Source organism: Anomaloglossus baeobatrachus, chromosome 3, assembly GCF_048569485.1.
Source record: "Anomaloglossus baeobatrachus isolate aAnoBae1 chromosome 3, aAnoBae1.hap1, whole genome shotgun sequence".
NCBI lineage: Eukaryota > Metazoa > Chordata > Amphibia > Anura > Aromobatidae > Anomaloglossus > Anomaloglossus baeobatrachus.
Genome location: NC_134355.1, coordinates 34152011 through 34173128, shown reverse-complemented (window position 1 = coordinate 34173128; position 21118 = coordinate 34152011). Strand labels below are relative to the sequence as shown.

Genomic DNA, 21118 nt, shown 5'->3' with positions numbered 1-21118 from the left:
AGTACAGAGATAATACACAGTGATGTCACAGTACATGGATAATACACACAGATGTCACAGTACAGGGATAATGCACACAGTGATGTCACAGTACATGGATAATACACACAGTGATGTCACAGTACATGGATAATACACACAGTGATGTCACAGTACATGGATAATACACACAGTGATGTCACAGTACATGGATAATACACACAGTGATGCCACAGTACATGGATAATACACACAGTGATGTCACAGTACAGGAATAATACACACAGTGATGTCACAGTACAGGGATAATACACACAGTGATGTCACAGTACAGGAATAATACACACAGTGATGTCACAGTACAAGGATAATACACACAGAGATGTCACAGTACAGGGATAATACACACAGTGATGTCACAGTGCAGGGATAATACACACAGTGATGTCACAGTACAGGGATAATACACACAGCGATGTCACAGTACAGGGATAACACACACAGTGATGTCACAGTACAGGGATAATACACACAGTGATGTCACAGTACAGGGATAATACACACAGCGATGTCACAGTACAGGGATAATACACACAGCGATGTCACAGTACAGGGATAATACACACAGTGATGTCACAGCACAGGATAATACACATAGTGATGTCACAGTACAGGGATAATACACACAGTGATGTCACAGCACAGGATAATACACATAGTGATGTCACAGTACAGGGATAATACACACAGCGATATCGCTGTGTGTATTATCCTTGTACTGTGACATCGCTGTGTGTACTATCCCTGTACTGTGACATCACTATGTGTATTATCCTGTGCTGTGACATCACTGTGTGTATTATCCCTGTACTGTGACATCGCTGTGTGTATTATCCCTGTACTGTGACATCACTGTGTGTATTATCCCTGTACTGTGACATCACTGTGTGTATTATCCCTGTACTGTGACATCGCTGTGTGTATTATCCCTGTACTGTGACATCGCTGTGTGTATTATCCATGTACTGTGACATCACTGTGTGTATTATCCCTGTACTGTGACATCACTGTGTGTATTATCCCTGTACTGTGACATCACTGTGTGTATTATCCCTGTACTGTGACATCACTGTGTGTATTATCCCTGTACTGTGACATCACTGTGTGTATTATCCCTGTACTGTGACATCGCTGTGTGTAGTATCCCTGTACTGTGACATCGCTGTGTGTAGTATCCCTGTACTGTGACATCGCTGTGTGTATTATCCCTGTACTGTGACATCACTGTGTGTATTATCCCTGTACTGTGACATCACTGTGTGTATTATCCCTGTACTGTGACATCACTGTGTGTATTATCTCTGTACTGTGACATTGCTGTGTGTATTATCCCTGTACTGTGACATCACTGTGTGTATTATCCCTGTACTGTGACATCACTGTGTGTATTATCTCTGTACTGTGACATTGCTGTGTGTATTATCCCTGTACTGTGACATCACTGTGTGTATTATCTCTGTACTGTGACATTGCTGTGTGTATTATCTCTGTACTGTGACATCGCTGTGTGTATTACCCCTGTACTGTGACATCACTGTGTGTATTATCCCTGTACTGTGACATCGCTGTGTGTATTATCCTTGTACTGTGACATCACAGTACAGGGATAATACACACAGTGATGTCACAGTACAGGGGTAATACACACAGTGATGTCACAGTTCAGGGATAATACACACAGTGATGTCACAGTACAGGGATAATACACACAGTGATGTCACAGTACAGGGGTAATACACACAGTGATGTCACAGTTCAGGGATAATACACATAGTGATGTCACAGTACAGGGATAATACACACAGTGATGTCACAGTACAGGGGTAATACACACAGTGATGTCACAGTACAGGGATAATACACACAGTGATGTCACAGTACAGGGATAATACACACAGTGATGTCACAGTACAGGGATAATACACACGGTGACGTCACAGTACAGGGATAATACACACAGTGATGTCACAGTACAGGATAATACACACAGTGATGTCACAGTACAGGGATAATACACACAGGGATGTCACAGTACAGGGATAATACACACGGTGACGTCACAGTACAGGGATAATACACAGTGATGTCACAGTGCAGGGATAATACACAGTGATGTCACAGTACAGGGGTAATACACACAGCAATGTCACAGTACAGGGATAATACACACAGTGATGTCACATTACAGGGATAATACACACAGTGATGTCACAGTACAGGAATATTACACACAGTGATGTCACAGTACAGGGATAATACACACAGTGATGTCACAGTACAGGGATAATACACACAGTGATGTCACAGTACAGGGATAATACACACAGTGATGTCACAGTACAGGGATAATACACATGGTGATGTCACAGTACAGGGATAATACACACAGTGATGTCACAGTACAGGGATAATACACACGGTGACGTCACAGTACAGGGATAATACACACAGCGATGTCACAGTACAGGGATAATACACACAGTGATGTCACAGTACAGGATAATACACACAGTGATGTCACAGTACAGGGATAATACACACAGGGATGTCACAGTACAGGATAATACACACAGTGATGTCACAGTACAGGATAATACACACAGTGATGTCACAGTACAGGGATAATACACACAGGGATGTCACAGTACAGGGATAATACACACAGTGATGTCACAGTACAGGGATAATATACACAGTGATGTCACAGTACAGGGATAATACACACGGTGACGTCACAGTACAGGGATAATACACACAGTGATGTCACAGTACAGGGATAATACACATGGTGATGTCACAGTACAGGGATAATACACACAGTGATGTCACAGTACAGGGATAATACACACGGTGACGTCACAGTACAGGGATAATACACACAGCGATGTCACAGTACAGGGATAATACACACAGTGATGTCACAGTACAGGATAATACACACAGTGATGTCACAGTACAGGGATAATACACACAGGGATGTCACAGTACAGGATAATACACACAGTGATGTCACAGTACAGGATAATACACACAGTGATGTCACAGTACAGGGATAATACACACAGGGATGTCACAGTACAGGATAATACACACAGTGATGTCACAGTACAGGGATAATACACACAGGGATGTCACAGTACAGGGATAATACACACGGTGACGTCACAGTACAGGGATAATACACACGGTGACGTCACAGTACAGGGATAATACACACAGTGATGTCACAGTACAGGGATAATACACACGGTGACGTCACAGTACAGGGATAATACACACAGCGATGTCACAGTACAGGGATAATACACACAGTGATGTCACAGTACAGGGATAATACACACAGTGATGTCACAGTACAGGGATAATACACACGGTGACGTCACAGTACAGGATAATACACACAGTGATGTCACAGTACAGGGATAATACACACAGTGATGTCACAGTACAGGGATAATACACACAGTGATGTCACAGTACAGGATAATACACACAGTGATGTCACAGTACAGGGATAATACACACAGGGATGTCACAGTACAGGATAATACACACAGTGATGTCACAGTACAGGATAATACACACAGTGATGTCACAGTACAGGATAATACACACAGTGATGTCACAGTACAGGATAATACACACAGTGATGTCACAGTACAGGGATAATACACACAGGGATGTCACAGTACAGGATAATACACACAGTGATGTCACAGTACAGGGATAATACACACAGGGATGTCACAGTACAGGGATAATACACACGGTGACGTCACAGTACAGGGATAATACACACGGTGACGTCACAGTACAGGGATAATACACACAGGGATGTCACAGTACAGGGATAATACACACAGTGATGTCACAGTGCAGGGATAATACACAGTGATGTCACAGTACAGGGATAATACACACAGTGATGTCACAGTGCAGGGATAATACACACATTGATGTCACAGTGCAGGGATAATACACAGTGATGTCACAGTACAGGGGTAATACACACAGTGATGTCACAGTACAGGGATAATACACAGTGATGTCACAGTGCAGGGATAATACACACAGTGATGTCACAGTGCAGGGATAATACACACATTGATGTCACAGTGCAGGGATAATACACAGTGATGTCACAGTACAGGGGTAATACACACATTGATGTCACAGTGCAGGGATAATACACAGTGATGTCACAGTACAGGGGTAATACACACATTGATGTCACAGTACAGGGATAATACACAGTGATGTCACAGTGCAGGGATAATACACACAGTGATGTCACAGTGCAGGGATAATACACACATTGATGTCACAGTGCAGGGATAATACACAGTGATGTCACAGTACAGGGGTAATACACACAGTGATGTCACAGTACAGGGATAATACACACAGTGATGTCACAGTACAGAGATAATACACAGTGATGTCACAGTGCAGGGATAATACACACAGTGATGTCACAGTGCAGGGATAATACACACATTGATGTCACAGTGCAGGGATAATACACAGTGATGTCACAGTACAGGGGTAATACACACAGTGATGTCACAGTACAGGGATAATACACACAGTGATGTCACAGTACAGGGATAATACACACAGTGATGTCACAGTACAGGGATAATACACACAGTGATGTCACAGTACAGGGATAATACACACAGTGATGTCACAGTACAGGGATAATACACACAGTGATGTCACAGTACAGGGATAATACACAGTGATGTCACAGTGCAGGGATAATACACACAGTGATGTCACAGTGCAGGGATAATACACACATTGATGTCACAGTGCAGGGATAATACACAGTGATGTCACAGTACAGGGGTAATACACACAGTGATGTCACAGTACAGGGATAATACACACAGTGATGTCACAGTACAGGGATAATACACACAGTGATGTCACAGTACAGGGATAATGCACACAGGGATGTCACAGTACAGGGATAATACACACAATGATGTCACAGTACAGGGATAATACACACAGTGATGTCACAGTACAGGGATAATACACACAGTGATGTCACAGTACAGAGATAATACACAGTGATGTCACAGTACAGGGGTAATACACACAGTGATGTCACAGTACAGGGATAATACACACAGTGATGTCACAGTACAGGGATAATACACACAATGATGTCACAGTACAGGGATAATACACAGTGATGTCACAGTACAGGGGTAATACACACAGTGATGTCACAGTACAGGGATAATACACACAGTGATGTCACAGTACAGGGATAATACACACAGTGATGTGACAGTACAGGGATAATGCACACAGTGATGTCACAGTACAGGGATAATACACACAGTGATGTCACAGTACAGGGATAATACACACAGTGATGTCACAGTACAGGGATAATACACACAGTGATGTCACAGTACAGGGATAATACACACAGTGATGTCACAGTACAGGGATAATGCACACAGTGATGTCACAGTACAGGGATAATGCACACAGGATGTCACAGTACAGGGATAATACACACAGGGATGTCACAGTACAGGGATAATACACACAGCGATGTCACAGTACAGGGATAATACACACAGTGATGTCACAGTACAGGGATAATACACACAGTGATTTCACAGTACAGGGATAATACACACAGTGATGTCACAGTACAGGGATAATACACACAGTGATGTCACAGTGCAGGGATAATACACACATTGATGTCACAGTGCAGGGATAATACACAGTGATGTCACAGTGCAGGGATAATACACACAATGACGTCACAGTACACGGATAATACAGTTCTCTCCCCTCAGGTGGAGCAGTGTCAGTCTCTGGCTGCAGATTCTCCGTTATATGCGGCTGTAGTTCTATATGACGCCATCTAGGTCCCTCACTATAGTAACTAACATTACGCACTGCGCATGCGCGCTCCCGGCAGTCACGTGGGTGTCATGGCGGCCTCCTTGTCTCGCTGCGTGGTGTCTCCCGCGGGGAAGCACTCGGCCTCCGTCGTCTTCCTGCACGGATCAGGTGCTGTTCTCTCTGCTGTCAGGTTGTCATTTCCTCCAGTGTATGAGGTGCCTGTGCTGCTGCAGGGAGAGGACACACAGGTGTCAGCAGAGCCGGTGCTGCTGGTGCTTGTAGTTCTGCAGTGAAGCGGCGGCGGGTCTATATATAACATATACTGTGTGATACCTCATAGAGAAAGAGGACATACGTCTCCATTGGTCCAGAATAGATGATGTCACGAGCATTGAACCCTGTAGCCAATCGGACTCCTCCATGGCCATGTGACAGGTGGATGCAGCGTCATGTCTTCTGGAGGGCAGTGCTGGGGCTTTTATTTGGGGGTTAACCCTTTATTACATATTATTGTCAGAGGCTGGGTGCAGGGGTGCAGAGCAGGACCCCGTGAGGAAACTAAAACATAAGACAAGTGTTGCAGGGAGGAGCGAAATTCAGAATTTTTTTTTTTAACCCCCTAAAATAATGATAATCAAATCCGTTGGGTTATTCTGACACCCGGGGCCTGCTGACCGGATCCGTTGGGTTATTCTGACACCCGGGGCCTGCTGACCGGATCCGTTGGGTTATTCTGACACCCGGGGCCTGCTGACCGGATCCGTTGGGTTATTCTGACACCCGGGGCCTGCTGACCGGATCCGTTGGGTTATTCTGACACACGGGGCCTGCTGACCGGATCCGTTGGGTTATTCTGACACCCGGGGCCTGCTGACCGGATCCGTTGGGTTATTCTGACACCCGGGGTCTGCTGACCGGATCCGTTGGGTTATTCTGACACCCGGGGCCTGCTGACCGGATCCGTTGGGTTATTCTGACACCCGGGGCCTGCTGACCGGATCCGTTGGGTTATTCTGACACCCGGGGCCTGCTGACCGGATCCGTTGGGTTATTCTGACACCCGGGGTCTGCTGACCGGATCCGTTGGGTTATTCTGACACCCGGGGCCTGCTGACCGGATCCGTTGGGTTATTCTGACACCCGGGGCCTGCTGACCGGATCCGTTGGGTTATTCTGACACCCGGGGCCTGCTGACCGGATCCGTTGGGTTATTCTGACACCCGGGGCCTGCTGACCGGATCCGTTGGGTTATTCTGACACCCGGGGCCTGCTGACCGGATCCGTTGGGTAATTCTGACACCCGGGGCCTGCTGACCGGATCCGTTGGGTTATTCTGACACCCGGGGCCTGCTGACCGGATCCGTTGGGTTATTCTGACACCCGGGGCCTGCTGACCGGATCCATGCGGTTATTCTGACACCCGGGGCCTGCTGACCGGATCCGTTGGGTTATTCTGACACCCGGGGCCTGCTGACCGGATCCGTTGGGTTATTCTGACACCCGGGGCCTGCTGACCGGATCAGTTGGGTTATTCTTACACCCGGGGCCTGCTGACCGGATCCGTTGGGTTATTCTGACACCCGGGGCCTGCTGACCGGATCCGTTGGGTTATTCTGACACCCGGGGCCTGCTGACCGGATCCGTTGGGTTATTCTGACACCCGGGGCCTGCTGACCGGATCCGTTGGGTTATTCTGACACCCGGGGCCTGCTGACCGGATCCGTTGGGTTATTCTGACACCCGGGGCCTGCTGACCGGATCCGTTGGGTTATTCTGACACCCGGGGCCTGCTGACCGGATCCGTTGGGTTATTCTGACACCCGGGGCCTGCTGACCGGATCCGTTGGGTTATTCTGACACCCGGGGCCTGCTGACCGGATCCGTTGGGTAATTCTGACACCCGGGGCCTGCTGACCGGATCCGTTGGGTTATTCTGACACCCGGGGCCTGCTGACCGGATCCGTTGGGTTATTCTGACACCCGGGGCCTGCTGACCGGATCCGTTGGGTTATTCTGACACCCGGGGCCTGCTGACCGGATCCATGCGGTTATTCTGACACCCGGGGCCTGCTGACCGGATCCGTTGGGTTATTCTGACACCCGGGGCCTGCTGACCGGATCCGTTGGGTTATTCTGACACCCGGGGCCTGCTGACCGGATCCGTTGGGTTATTCTGACACCCGGGGCCTGCTGACCGGATCAGTTGGGTTATTCTTACACCCGGGGCCTGCTGACCGGATCCGTTGGGTTATTCTGACACCCGGGGCCTGCTGACCGGATCCGTTGGGTTATTCTGACACCCGGGGCCTGCTGACCGGATCCGTTGGGTTATTCTGACACCCGGGGCCTGCTGACCGGATCCGTTGGGTTATTCTGACACCCGGGGCCTGCTGACCGGATCCGTTGGGTTATTCTGACACCCGGGGCCTGCTGACCGGATCCGTTGGGTTATTCTGACACCCGGGGCCTGCTGACCGGATCCGTTGGGTTATTCTGACACCCGGGGCCTGCTGACCGGATCCGTTGGGTTATTCTGACACCCGGGGCCTGTTAACCGGATCCGTTGGGTTATTCTGACACCCGGGGCCTGCTGACCGGATCCGTTGGGTTATTCTGACACCCGGGGCCTGCTGACCGGATCCGTTGGGTTGTTATGATGCCTTGGGGCTGCTGACCACATCAGTTGCTGATGTCTCGCTTCTCCTCTGTGTTGAGCTTCAGATGACGAGAGCCGCGATTTTCACTATTTATGTCTGATGTACAATAATACAAATGATATTGTGCTGTGTGAGCAGAACAATAGAGGGTGATACTGCTCTGCCCCCAAAAAGAAAAACTGTTCTAAAGGCCACATTCCAACTAGACATGCGCGGCCTCAATACAAGTGACTAGAGCCAGGCCGAGCACGGCTAGTTGGCATGTGACCGTATCTATATAAATCACTTGTGGTGACGTGACCGCTCGCTTTTATCGCCGCCACACAAACAGTGTGTGGTATGTGAGGATAAAGAAGTCTGCAGACTGTCAGCACAACCATGGACAGCACCTTCACCGTCCGGCGATTTTTCGTTTCTTCTTCCAAGAGCCGTAACTTCCTTAGCTTTCCGTCACTATAGCCATAAGAGGGCTTGATTTTTACAGGACGAGTTGTACTTTTGATTGACTTCATTCATTCTGTCACATAGTGTACTGGAACACGAGAAAAAAAATTCCAAGTTCGGTGAAATTGCAAGAAAAAGTGCTTAGTCCACATAGTTTTTTTTTTTTTTTTTTTTTTTTATTATATTCACTATATGGTAAAACGGACCTGGCTTTATGATTCCCCCGGTCAGTACGAGTTTGTAGATACCAAACATGGATAGTTCTGATTTTATTTAAGTGGTGACTTATTTAGTGGTGACCCCCCATAGGCACCCCGTGATCACATGACGGGTGCACCGATGGGCGGCATTAGTGACGCGCTTCCTGTTAGCGTGTGTAAAATGCCACTGTCGGAGATTGGCAGCGGGATTTACCTGGTTTACCGCCACGGTTTTCTCTCCGATCCTCCCACGGATGTTAGGTGCACGTGATGGAATTTCCGGGAAACATGAAACCTCGCCGTGTGAGCCCGCATCAAAGGCAGGGACACGGCCAGTGACATAAATATCAAATGTCATCAGTCGTGAAGGAGTTAAAAGTAGCAGATTTTCTGTAGAAAAGATGCAACATATACGATATGTGTGAATATGGCCTCAAAAATGATTATAGGCGTGAAGGAGATGTCAGCACTCAACACAAGCCCCGCCCATAAATCATTGTTAGCGACAGTCCTAATAATAGTGCCACTGTATGACAGTGCCAGCTATAGCGCGCTAATAAGATAGGAACAGGCCTAATAAACATGCCCCTGTATTAGTGCCCGCTATAGTCCCCTCAGTATAGTGCTAGCCACAGTGCCCCTATATCATTGCCAGATATAGTGCCCTCAGTATAGTGCTAGCCACAGTGCCCCTATATCATTGCCAGATATAGTGCCCTCAGTATAGTGCTAGATATAGTGCCCTCAGTATAGTGCTAGCCACAGTGCCCCTGTATCATTGCCAGATATAGTGCCCTCAGTATAGTGCCAGCCACAGTGCCGCTGTATCAGTGCCAGATATAGTGCCCTTAGTATAGTGCTAGCCACAGTGCCCCTGTATCATTGCCAGATATAGTGCCCTCAGTATAGTGCTAGCCACAGTGCCCCTGTATCATTGCCAGATATAGTGCCCTCAGTATAGTGCTAGCCACAGTGCCGCTGTATCATTGCCAGATATAGTGCCCTCAGTATAGTGCCAGCCACAGTGCCGCTGTATCAGTGCCAGATATAGTGCCCTTAGTATAGTGCCAGCCACAGTGCCGCTGTATCATTGCCAGATATAGTGCCCTCAGTATAGTGCCAGCCACAGTGCCGCTGTATCAGTGGCAGATATAGTGCCCTTAGTATAGTGCCAGCCACAGTGCCCCTGTATCATTGCTAGATATAGTGCCCTCAGTATAGTGCCAGCCACAGTGCCCCTATATCATTGCCAGATATAGTGCCCTCAGTATAGTGCTAGCCACAGTGCCCCTGTATCATTGCCAGATATAGTGCCCTCAGTATAGTGCCAGCCACAGTGCCGCTGTATCAGTGCCAGATATAGTGCCCTTAGTATAGTGCTAGCCACAGTGCCCCTGTATCATTGCCAGATATAGTGCCCTCAGTATAGTGCTAGCCACAGTGCCCCTGTATCATTGCCAGATATAGTGCCCTCAGTATAGTGCTAGCCACAGTGCCGCTGTATCATTGCCAGATATAGTGCCCTCAGTATAGTGCCAGCCACAGTGCCGCTGTATCAGTGCCAGATATAGTGCCCTTAGTATAGTGCCAGCCACAGTGCCGCTGTATCATTGCCAGATATAGTGCCCTCAGTATAGTGCCAGCCACAGTGCCGCTGTATCAGTGGCAGATATAGTGCCCTTAGTATAGTGCCAGCCACAGTGCCCCTGTATCATTGCTAGATATAGTGCCCTCAGTATAGTGCCAGCCACAGTGCCCCTATATCATTGCCAGATATAGTGCCCTCAGTATAGTGCTAGCCACAGTGCCCCTGTATCATTGCCAGATATAGTGCCCTCAGTATAGTGCTAGCCACAGTGCCGCTGTATCAGTGCCAGATATAGTGCCCTCAGTATAGTGCTAGCCACAGTGCCACTGTATCATTGCCAGATATAGTGCCCTCAGTATAGTGCTAGCCACAGTGCCACTGTATCATTGCCAGATATAGTGCCCTCAGTATAGTGCCAGCCACAGTGCCCCTATATCATTGCCAGATATAGTGTCCTCAGTATAGTGCCAGCCACAGTGCCCCTGTATCATTGCCAGATATAGTGTCCTCAGTATAGTGCCAGCCACAGTGCCCCTGTATCATTGCCAGATATAGTGCCCTCAGTATAGTGCCAGCCACAGTGCCGCTGTATCATTTCCAGATATAGTGCCCTCAGTATAGTGCTAGCCACAGTGCCCCTGTATCATTGCCAGATATAGTGCCCTCAGTATAGTGCTAGCCACAGTGCCCCTGTATCATTGCCAGATATAGTGCCCTCAGTATAGTGCCAGCCACAGTGCCCCTGTATCAGTGCCAGATATAGTGCCCTCAGTATAGTGCCAGCCACAGTGCCCCTGTATCATTGCCAGATATAGTGCCCTCAGTATAGTGCCAGCCACAGTGCCCCTGTATCAGTGCCAGATATAGTGCCCTCAGTATAGTGCCAGCCACAGTGCCGCTGTATCATTGCCAGATATAGTGCCCTCAGTATAGTGCCAGCCACAATGCACCTGTATCATTGCCAGATATAGTGCCCTCAGTATAGTGCCAGCCACAGTGCCCCTATATCATTGCCAGATATAGTGCCCTCAGTATAGTGCCAGCCACAGTGCCCCTGTATCATTGCCAGATATAGTGCCCTCAGTATAGTGCTAGCCACAGTGCAGCTGTATCATTGCCAGATATAGTGCCCTCAGTATAGTGCCAGCCACAGTGCCCCTGTATCATTGCCAGATATAGTGCCCTCAGTATAGTGCTAGCCACAGTGCCGCTGTATCATTGCCAGATATAGTGCCCTCAGTATAGTGCTAGCCACAGTGCCGCTGTATCATTGCCAGATATAGTGCCCTCAGTATAGTGCTAGCCACAGTGCCCCTGTATCATTGCCAGATATAGTGCCCTCAGTATAGTGCCAGCCACAGTGCCCCTGTATCATTACCAGATATAGTGCCCTCAGTATAGTGCTAGCCACAGTGCCCCTGTATCATTGCCAGATATAGTGCCCTCAGTATAGTGCCAGCCACAGTGCCCATGTATCAGTGCCAGATATAGTGCCCTCAGTATAGTGCTAGCCACAGTGCCCCTGTATCATTGCCAGATATAGTGCCCTCAGTATAGTGCCAGCCACAGTGCCCCTGTATCAGTGCCAGATATAGTGCCCTCAGTATAGTGCTAGCCACAGTGCCCCTGTATCATTGCCAGATATAGTGCCCTCAGTATAGTGCCAGCCACAGTGCCCCTGTATCATTGCCAGATATAGTGCCCTCAGTATAGTGCTAGCCACAGTGCCCCTGTATCAGTGCCAGATATAGTGCCCTCAGTATAGTGCCAGCCACAGTGCCCCTGTATCAGTGCCAGATATAGTGCCCTCAGTATAGTGCTAGCCACAGTGCCCCTGTATCATTGCCAGATATAGTGCCCTCAGTATAGTGCTAGCCACAGTGCCCCTGTATCAGTGCCAGATATAGTGCCCTCAGTATAGTGCCAGCCACAGTGCCCCTGTATCAGTGCCAGATATAGTGCCCTCAGTATAGTGCTAGCCACAGTGCCCCTGTATCATTGCCAGATATAGTGCCCTCAGTATAGTGCCAGCCACAGTGCCCCTGTATCATTGCCAGATATAGTGCCCTCAGTATAGTGCTAGCCACAGTGCCCCTGTATCATTGCCAGATATAGTGCCCTCAGTATAGTGCCAGCCACAGTGCCCCTGTATCATTGCCAGATATAGTGCCCTCAGTATAGTGCCAGCCACAATGCACCTGTATCATTGCCAGATATAGTGCCCTCAGTATAGTGCTAGCCACAGTGCCGCTGTATCAGTGCCAGATATAGTGCCCTCAGTATAGTGCTAGCCACAGTGCCGCTGTATCATTGCCAGATATAGTGCCCTCAGTATAGTGCTAGCCACAGTGCCGCTGTATCATTGCCAGATATAGTGCCCTCAGTATAGTGGTAGCCACAGTGCCGCTGTATCATTGCCAGATATAGTGCCCTCAGTATAGTGCCAGCCACAGTGCCGCTGTATCATTGCCAGATATAGTGCCCTCAGTATAGTGCTAGCCACAGTGCCCCTGTATCATTGCCAGATATAGTGCCCTCAGTATAGTGCTAGCCACAGTGCTCCTGTATCATTGCCAGATATAGTGCCCTCAGTATAGTGCCAGCCACAGTGCCCCTGTATCATTGCCAGATATAGTGTCCTCAGTATAGTGCCAGCCACAGTGCCCCTGTATCATTGCCAGATATAGTGCCCTCAGTATAGTGCTAGCCACAGTGCCGCTGTATCATTGCCAGATATAGTGCCCTCAGTATAGTGGTAGCCACAGTGCCGCTGTATCATTGCCAGATATAGTGCCCTCAGTATAGTGCCAGCCACAGTGCCGCTGTATCAGTGCCAGATATAGTGCCCTCAGTATAGTGCTAGCCACAGTGCCGCTGTATCATTGCCAGATATAGTGCCCTCAGTATAGTGCCAGCCACAGTGCCCCTGTATCAGTGCCAGATATAGTGCCCTCAGTATAGTGCCAGCCACAGTGCCGCTGTATCATTGCCAGATATAGTGCCCTCAGTATAGTGCCAGCCACAATGCACCTGTATCATTGCCAGATATAGTGCCCTCAGTATAGTGCCAGCCACAGTGCCCCTGTATCAGTGCCAGATATAGTGCCCTCAGTATAGTGCTAGCCACAGTGCCGCTGTATCATTGCCAGATATAGTGCCCTCAGTATAGTGCCAGCCACAGTGCCGCTGTATCATTGCCAGATATAGTGCCCTCAGTATAGTGCCAGCCACAGTGCCCCTGTATCATTGCCAGATATAGTGCCCTCAGTATAGTGCTAGCCACAGTGCCGCTGTATCATTGCCAGATATAGTGCCCTCAGTATAGTGCTAGCCACAGTGCCCCTGTATCATTGCCAGATATAGTGCCCTCAGTATAGTGCCAGCCACAGTGCCGCTGTATCATTGCCAGATATAGTGCCCTCAGTATAGTGCCAGCCACAGTGCCGCTGTATCATTGCCAGATATAGTGCCCTCAGTATAGTGCTAGCCACAGTGCCGCTGTATCATTGCCAGATATAGTGCCCTCAGTATAGTGCCAGCCACAGTGCCCCTGTATCATTGCCAGATATAGTGCCCTCAGTATAGTGCTAGCCACAGTGCCGCTGTATCATTGCCAGATATAGTGCCCTCAGTATAGTGCCAGCCACAGTGCCGCTGTATCATTGCCAGATATAGTGCCCTCAGTATAGTGCCAGCCACAGTGCCCCTGTATCATTGCCAGATATAGTGCCCTCAGTATAGTGCCAGCCACAGTGCCCCTGTATCATTGCCAGATATAGTGCCCTCAGTATAGTGCTAGCCACAGTGCCGCTGTATCATTGCCAGATATAGTGCCCTCAGTATAGTGCCAGCCACAGTGCCGCTGTATCATTGCCAGATATAGTGCCCTCAGTATAGTGCCAGCCACAGTGCCCCTGTATCATTGCCAGATATAGTGCCCTCAGTATAGTGCTAGCCACAGTGCCGCTGTATCATTGCCAGATATAGTGCCCTCAGTACAGTGCCAGCCACAGTGCCCCTGTATCATTGCCAGATATAGTGCCCTCAGTATAGTGCCAGCCACAGTGCCGCTGTATCATTGCCAGATATAGTGCCCTCAGTATAGTGCTAGACACAGTGCCCCTGTATCATTGCCAGATATAGTGCCCTCAGTATAGTGCCAGCCACAGTGCCCCTGTATCATTGCCAGATATAGTGCCCTCAGTATAGTGCCAGCCACAGTGCCCCTGTATTATTACCAGATATAGTGCCCTCAGTATAGTGCTAGCCACAGTGCCCCTGTATCATTGCCAGATATAGTGCCCTCAGTATAGTGCCAGCCACAGTGCCCCTATATCATTGCCAGATATAGTGCCCTCAGTATAGTGCCAGCCACAGTGCCCCTGTATCATTGCCAGATATAGTGCCCTCAGTATAGTGCTAGCCACAGTGCCCCTGTATCATTGCCAGATATAGTGCCCTCAGTATAGTGCTAGCCACAGTGCCCCTGTATCATTGCCAGATATAGTGCCCTCAGTATAGTGCCAGCCACAGTGCCGCTGTATCATTGCCAGATATAGTGCCCTCAGTATAGTGCCAGCCACAGTGCCGCTGTATCAGTGCCAGATATAGTGCCCTCAGTATAGTGCTAGCCACAGTGCCGCTGTATCATTGCCAGATATAGTGCCCTCAGTATAGTGCCAGCCACAGTGCCCCTGTATCATTGCCAGATATAGTGCCCTCAGTACAGTGCTAGCCACAGTGCCCCTGTATCAGTGCCAGATATAGTGCCCTCAGTATAGTGCCAGCCACAGTGCCCCTATATCATTGCCAGATATAGTGCCCTCAGTATAGTGCCAGCCACAGTGCCCCTGTATCAGTGCCAGATATAGTGCCCTCAGTATAGTGCTAGCCACAGTGCCCCTGTATCAGTGCCAGATATAGTGCCCTCAGTATAGTGCTAGCCACAGTGCCCCTGTATCATTGCCAGATATAGTGCCCTCAGTATAGTGCCAGCCACAGTGCCCCTGTATCATTGCCAGATATAGTGCCCTCAGTATAGTGCCAGCCACAGTGCCCCTGTATCATTGCCAGATATAGTGCCCTCAGTATAGTGCCAGCCACAGTGCCCCTGTATCATTGCCAGATATAGTGCCCTCAGTATAGTGCTAGCCACAGTGCCGCTGTATCATTGCCAGATATAGTGCCCTCAGTATAGTGCTAGCCACAGTGCCCCTGTATCATTGCCAGATATAGTGCCCTCAGTATAGTGCCAGCCACAGTGCCCCTGTATCATTACCAGATATAGTGCCCTCAGTATAGTGCTAGCCACAGTGCCCCTGTATCATTGCCAGATATAGTGCCCTCAGTATAGTGCCAGCCACAGTGCCCATGTATCAGTGCCAGATATAGTGCCCTCAGTATAGTGCTAGCCACAGTGCCCCTGTATCATTGCCAGATATAGTGCCCTCAGTATAGTGCCAGCCACAGTGCCCCTGTATCAGTGCCAGATATAGTGCCCTCAGTATAGTGCTAGCCACAGTGCCCCTGTATCATTGCCAGATATAGTGCCCTCAGTATAGTGCCAGCCACAGTGCCCCTGTATCATTGCCAGATATAGTGCCCTCAGTATAGTGCTAGCCACAGTGCCCCTGTATCAGTGCCAGATATAGTGCCCTCAGTATAGTGCCAGCCACAGTGCCCCTGTATCAGTGCCAGATATAGTGCCCTCAGTATAGTGCTAGCCACAGTGCCCCTGTATCATTGCCAGATATAGTGCCCTCAGTATAGTGCTAGCCACAGTGCCCCTGTATCAGTGCCAGATATAGTGCCCTCAGTATAGTGCCAGCCACAGTGCCCCTGTATCAGTGCCAGATATAGTGCCCTCAGTATAGTGCTAGCCACAGTGCCCCTGTATCATTGCCAGATATAGTGCCCTCAGTATAGTGCCAGCCACAGTGCCCCTGTATCATTGCCAGATATAGTGCCCTCAGTATAGTGCTAGCCACAGTGCTCCTGTATCATTGCCAGATATAGTGCCCTCAGTATAGTGCTAACCACAGTGCCCCTGTATCATTGCCAGATATAGTGCCCTCAGTATAGTGCTAGCCACAGTGCCCCTGTATCATTGCCAGATATAGTCCCCTCAGTATAGTGCCAGCCACAGTGCCGCTGTATCATTGCCAGATATAGTGCCCTCAGTATAGTGCTAGCCACAGTGCCGCTGTATCATTGCCAGATATAGTGCCCTCAGTATAGTGCTAGCCACAGTGCCCCTGTATCATTGCCAGATATAGTGCCCTCAGTATAGTGCCAGCCACAGTGCCCCTGTATCATTGCCAGATATAGTGCCCTCAGTATAGTGCCAGCCACAATGCACCTGTATCATTGCCAGATATAGTGCCCTCAGTATAGTGCTAGCCACAGTGCCGCTGTATCAGTGCCAGATATAGTGCCCTCAGTATAGTGCTAGCCACAGTGCCGCTGTATCATTGCCAGATATAGTGCCCTCAGTATAGTGCTAGCCACAGTGCCGCTGTATCATTGCCAGATATAGTGCCCTCAGTATAGTGGTAGCCACAGTGCCGCTGTATCATTGCCAGATATAGTGCCCTCAGTATAGTGCCAGCCACAGTGCCGCTGTATCATTGCCAGATATAGTGCCCTCAGTATAGTGCTAGCCACAGTGCCCCTGTATCATTGCCAGATATAGTGCCCTCAGTATAGTGCTAGCCACAGTGCTCCTGTATCATTGCCAGATATAGTGCCCTCAGTATAGTGCCAGCCACAGTGCCCCTGTATCATTGCCAGATATAGTGTCCTCAGTATAGTGCCAGCCACAGTGCCCCTGTATCATTGCCAGATATAGTGCCCTCAGTATAGTGCCAGCCACAGTGCCCCTGTATCATTGCCAGATATAGTGCCCTCAGTATAGTGCTAGCCACAGTGCCGCTGTATCATTGCCAGATATAGTGCCCTCAGTATAGTGGTAGCCACAGTGCCGCTGTATCATTGCCAGATATAGTGCCCTCAGTATAGTGCCAGCCACAGTGCCGCTGTATCAGTGCCAGATATAGTGCCCTCAGTATAGTGCTAGCCACAGTGCCGCTGTATCATTGCCAGATATAGTGCCCTCAGTATAGTGCCAGCCACAGTGCCCCTGTATCAGTGCCAGATATAGTGCCCTCAGTATAGTGCCAGCCACAGTGCCGCTGTATCATTGCCAGATATAGTGCCCTCAGTATAGTGCTAGCCACAGTGCCGCTGTATCATTGCCAGATATAGTGCCCTCAGTATAGTGCCAGCCACAGTGCCGCTGTATCATTGCCAGATATAGTGCCCTCAGTATAGTGCCAGCCACAGTGCCCCTGTATCATTGCCAGATATAGTGCCCTCAGTATAGTGCTAGCCACAGTGCCGCTGTATCATTGCCAGATATAGTGCCCTCAGTATAGTGCTAGCCACAGTGCCCCTGTATCATTGCCAGATATAGTGCCCTCAGTATAGTGCCAGCCACAGTGCCGCTGTATCATTGCCAGATATAGTGCCCTCAGTATAGTGCCAGCCACAGTGCCGCTGTATCATTGCCAGATATAGTGCCCTCAGTATAGTGCTAGCCACAATGCACCTGTATCATTGCCAGATATAGTGCCCTCAGTATAGTGCTAGCCACAGTGCCGCTGTATCATTGCCAGATATAGTGCCCTCAGTATAGTGCCAGCCACAGTGCCGCTGTATCATTGCCAGATATAGTGCCCTCAGTATAGTGCCAGCCACAGTGCCCCTGTATCATTGCCAGATATAGTGCCCTCAGTATAGTGCTAGCCACAGTGCCGCTGTATCATTGCCAGATATAGTGCCCTCAGTACAGTGCCAGCCACAGTGCCCCTGTATCATTGCCAGATATAGTGCCCTCAGTATAGTGCCAGCCACAGTGCCGCTGTATCATTGCCAGATATAGTGCCCTCAGTATAGTGCTAGACACAGTGCCCCTGTATCATTGCCAGATATAGTGCCCTCAGTATAGTGCCAGCCACAGTGCCCCTGTATCATTGCCAGATATAGTGCCCTCAGTATAGTGCCAGCCACAGTGCCCCTGTATTATTACCAGATATAGTGCCCTCAGTATAGTGCTAGCCACAGTGCCCCTGTATCATTGCCAGATATAGTGCCCTCAGTATAGTGCCAGCCACAGTGCCCCTATATCATTGCCAGATATAGTGCCCTCAGTATAGTGCCAGCCACAGTGCCCCTGTATCATTGCCAGATATAGTGCCCTCAGTATAGTGCTAGCCACAGTGCCCCTGTATCATTGCCAGATATAGTGCCCTCAGTATAGTGCTAGCCACAGTGCCCCTGTATCATTGCCAGATATAGTGCCCTCAGTATAGTGCCAGCCACAGTGCCGCTGTATCATTGCCAGATATAGTGCCCTCAGTATAGTGCCAGCCACAGTGCCGCTGTATCAGTGCCAGATATAGTGCCCTCAGTATAGTGCTAGCCACAGTGCCGCTGTATCATTGCCAGATATAGTGCCCTCAGTATAGTGCCAGCCACAGTGCCCCTGTATCATTGCCAGATATAGTGCCCTCAGTACAGTGCTAGCCACAGTGCCCCTGTATCATTGCCAGATATAGTGCCCTCAGTATAGTGCTAGCCACAGTGCCCCTGTATCAGTGCCAGATATAGTGCCCTCAGTATAGTGCCAGCCACAGTGCCCCTATATCATTGCCAGATATAGTGCCCTCAGTATAGTGCCAGCCACAGTGCCCCTGTATCAGTGCCAGATATAGTGCCCTCAGTATAGTGCTAGCCACAGTGCCCCTGTATCAGTGCCAGATATAGTGCCCTCAGTATAGTGCTAGCCACAGTGCCCCTGTATCATTGCCAGATATAGTGCCCTCAGTATAGTGCCAGCCACAGTGCCCCTGTATCATTGCCAGATATAGTGCCCTCAGTATAGTGCTAGCCACAGTGCCCCTGTATCAGTGCCAGATATAGTGCTCTCAGTATAGTGCCAGCCACAGTGCCGCTGTATCAGTGCCAGATATAGTGCCCTCAGTATAGTGCTAGCCACAGTGCCCCTGTATCAGTGCCAGATATAGTGCCCTCAGTATAGTGCCAGCCACAGAGCCCCTGTATCAGTGCCAGATATAGTGCCCTGAGTATAGTGCTAGCCACAGTGCCGCTGTATCATTGCCAGATATAGTGCCCTCAGTATAGTGCTAGCCACAGTGCCCCTGTATCATTGCCAGATATAGTGCCCTTAGTATAGTGCCAACCACAGTGCCCCTGTATCATTGCCAGATATAGTGCCCTCAGTATAGTGCCAGCCACAGTGCCGCTGTATCATTGCCAGATATAGTGCCCTCAGTATAGTGCCAGCCACAGTGCCCCTGTATCATTGCCAGATATAGTGCCCTCAGTATAGTGCCAACCACAGTGCCGCTGTATCAGTGCCAGATATAGTGCCCTCAGTATAGTGCCAGCCACAGTGCCCCTGTATCATTGCCAGATATAGTGCCCTCAGTATAGTGCCAGCCACAGTGCCCCTGTATCATTGCCAGATATAGTGCCCTCAGTATAGTGCCAGATATAGTGCCCTCAGTATAGTGCCAGCCACAGTGCCCCTGTATCATTGCCAGATATAGTGCCCTCAGTATAGTGCCAGCCACAGTTCCCCTATATCATTGCCAGATGTAGTGCCCTCAGTATAGTGCCAGCCACAGTGCCGCTGTATCATTGCCAGATATAGTGCCCTCAGTATAGTGCTAGCCACAGTGCCGCTGTATCATTGCCAGATATAGTGCCCTCAGTATAGTGCCAGCCACAGTGCCGCTGTATCATTGCCAGATATAGTGCCCTCAGTATAGTGCCAGCCACAGTGCCCCTGTATCATTGCCAGATATAGTGCCCTCAGTATAGTGCCAGCCACAGTGCCCCTGTATCATTGCCAGATATAGTGCCCTCAGTATAGTGCTAGCCACAGTGCCGCTGTATCATTGCCAGATATAGTGCCCTCAGTATAGTGCCAGCCACAGTGCCGCTGTATCATTGCCAGATATAGTGCCCTCAGTATAGTGCCAGCCACAGTGCCCCTGTATCATTGCCAGATATAGTGCCCTCAGTATAGTGCTAGCCACAGTGCCGCTGTATCATTGCCAGATATAGTGCCCTCAGTACAGTGCCAGCCACAGTGCCCCTGTATCATTGCCAGATATAGTGCCCTCAGTATAGTGCCAGCCACAGTGCCGCTGTATCATTGCCAGATATAGTGCCCTCAGTATAGTGCTAGACACAGTGCCCCTGTATCATTGCCAGATATAGTGCCCTCA

At 49.4% G+C, this 21118-nt stretch overlaps 1 protein-coding gene across 1 annotated transcript in view; it reads left to right on the top strand.

Moving 5' to 3' along the window:
* Positions 1-5974: 5974 nt before the first annotated feature.
* Positions 5975-21118, top strand: part of LYPLAL1 (lysophospholipase like 1) — a 101188-nt gene continuing 86044 nt past the window's right edge. Inside the window, exon 1 of the mRNA XM_075337983.1 lies at positions 5975-6084. Within this exon, the coding sequence (XP_075194098.1) occupies positions 5976-6084 (109 nt within the window). The 5' untranslated portion in view covers position 5975. The remainder of the gene's footprint in view (positions 6085-21118) is intronic.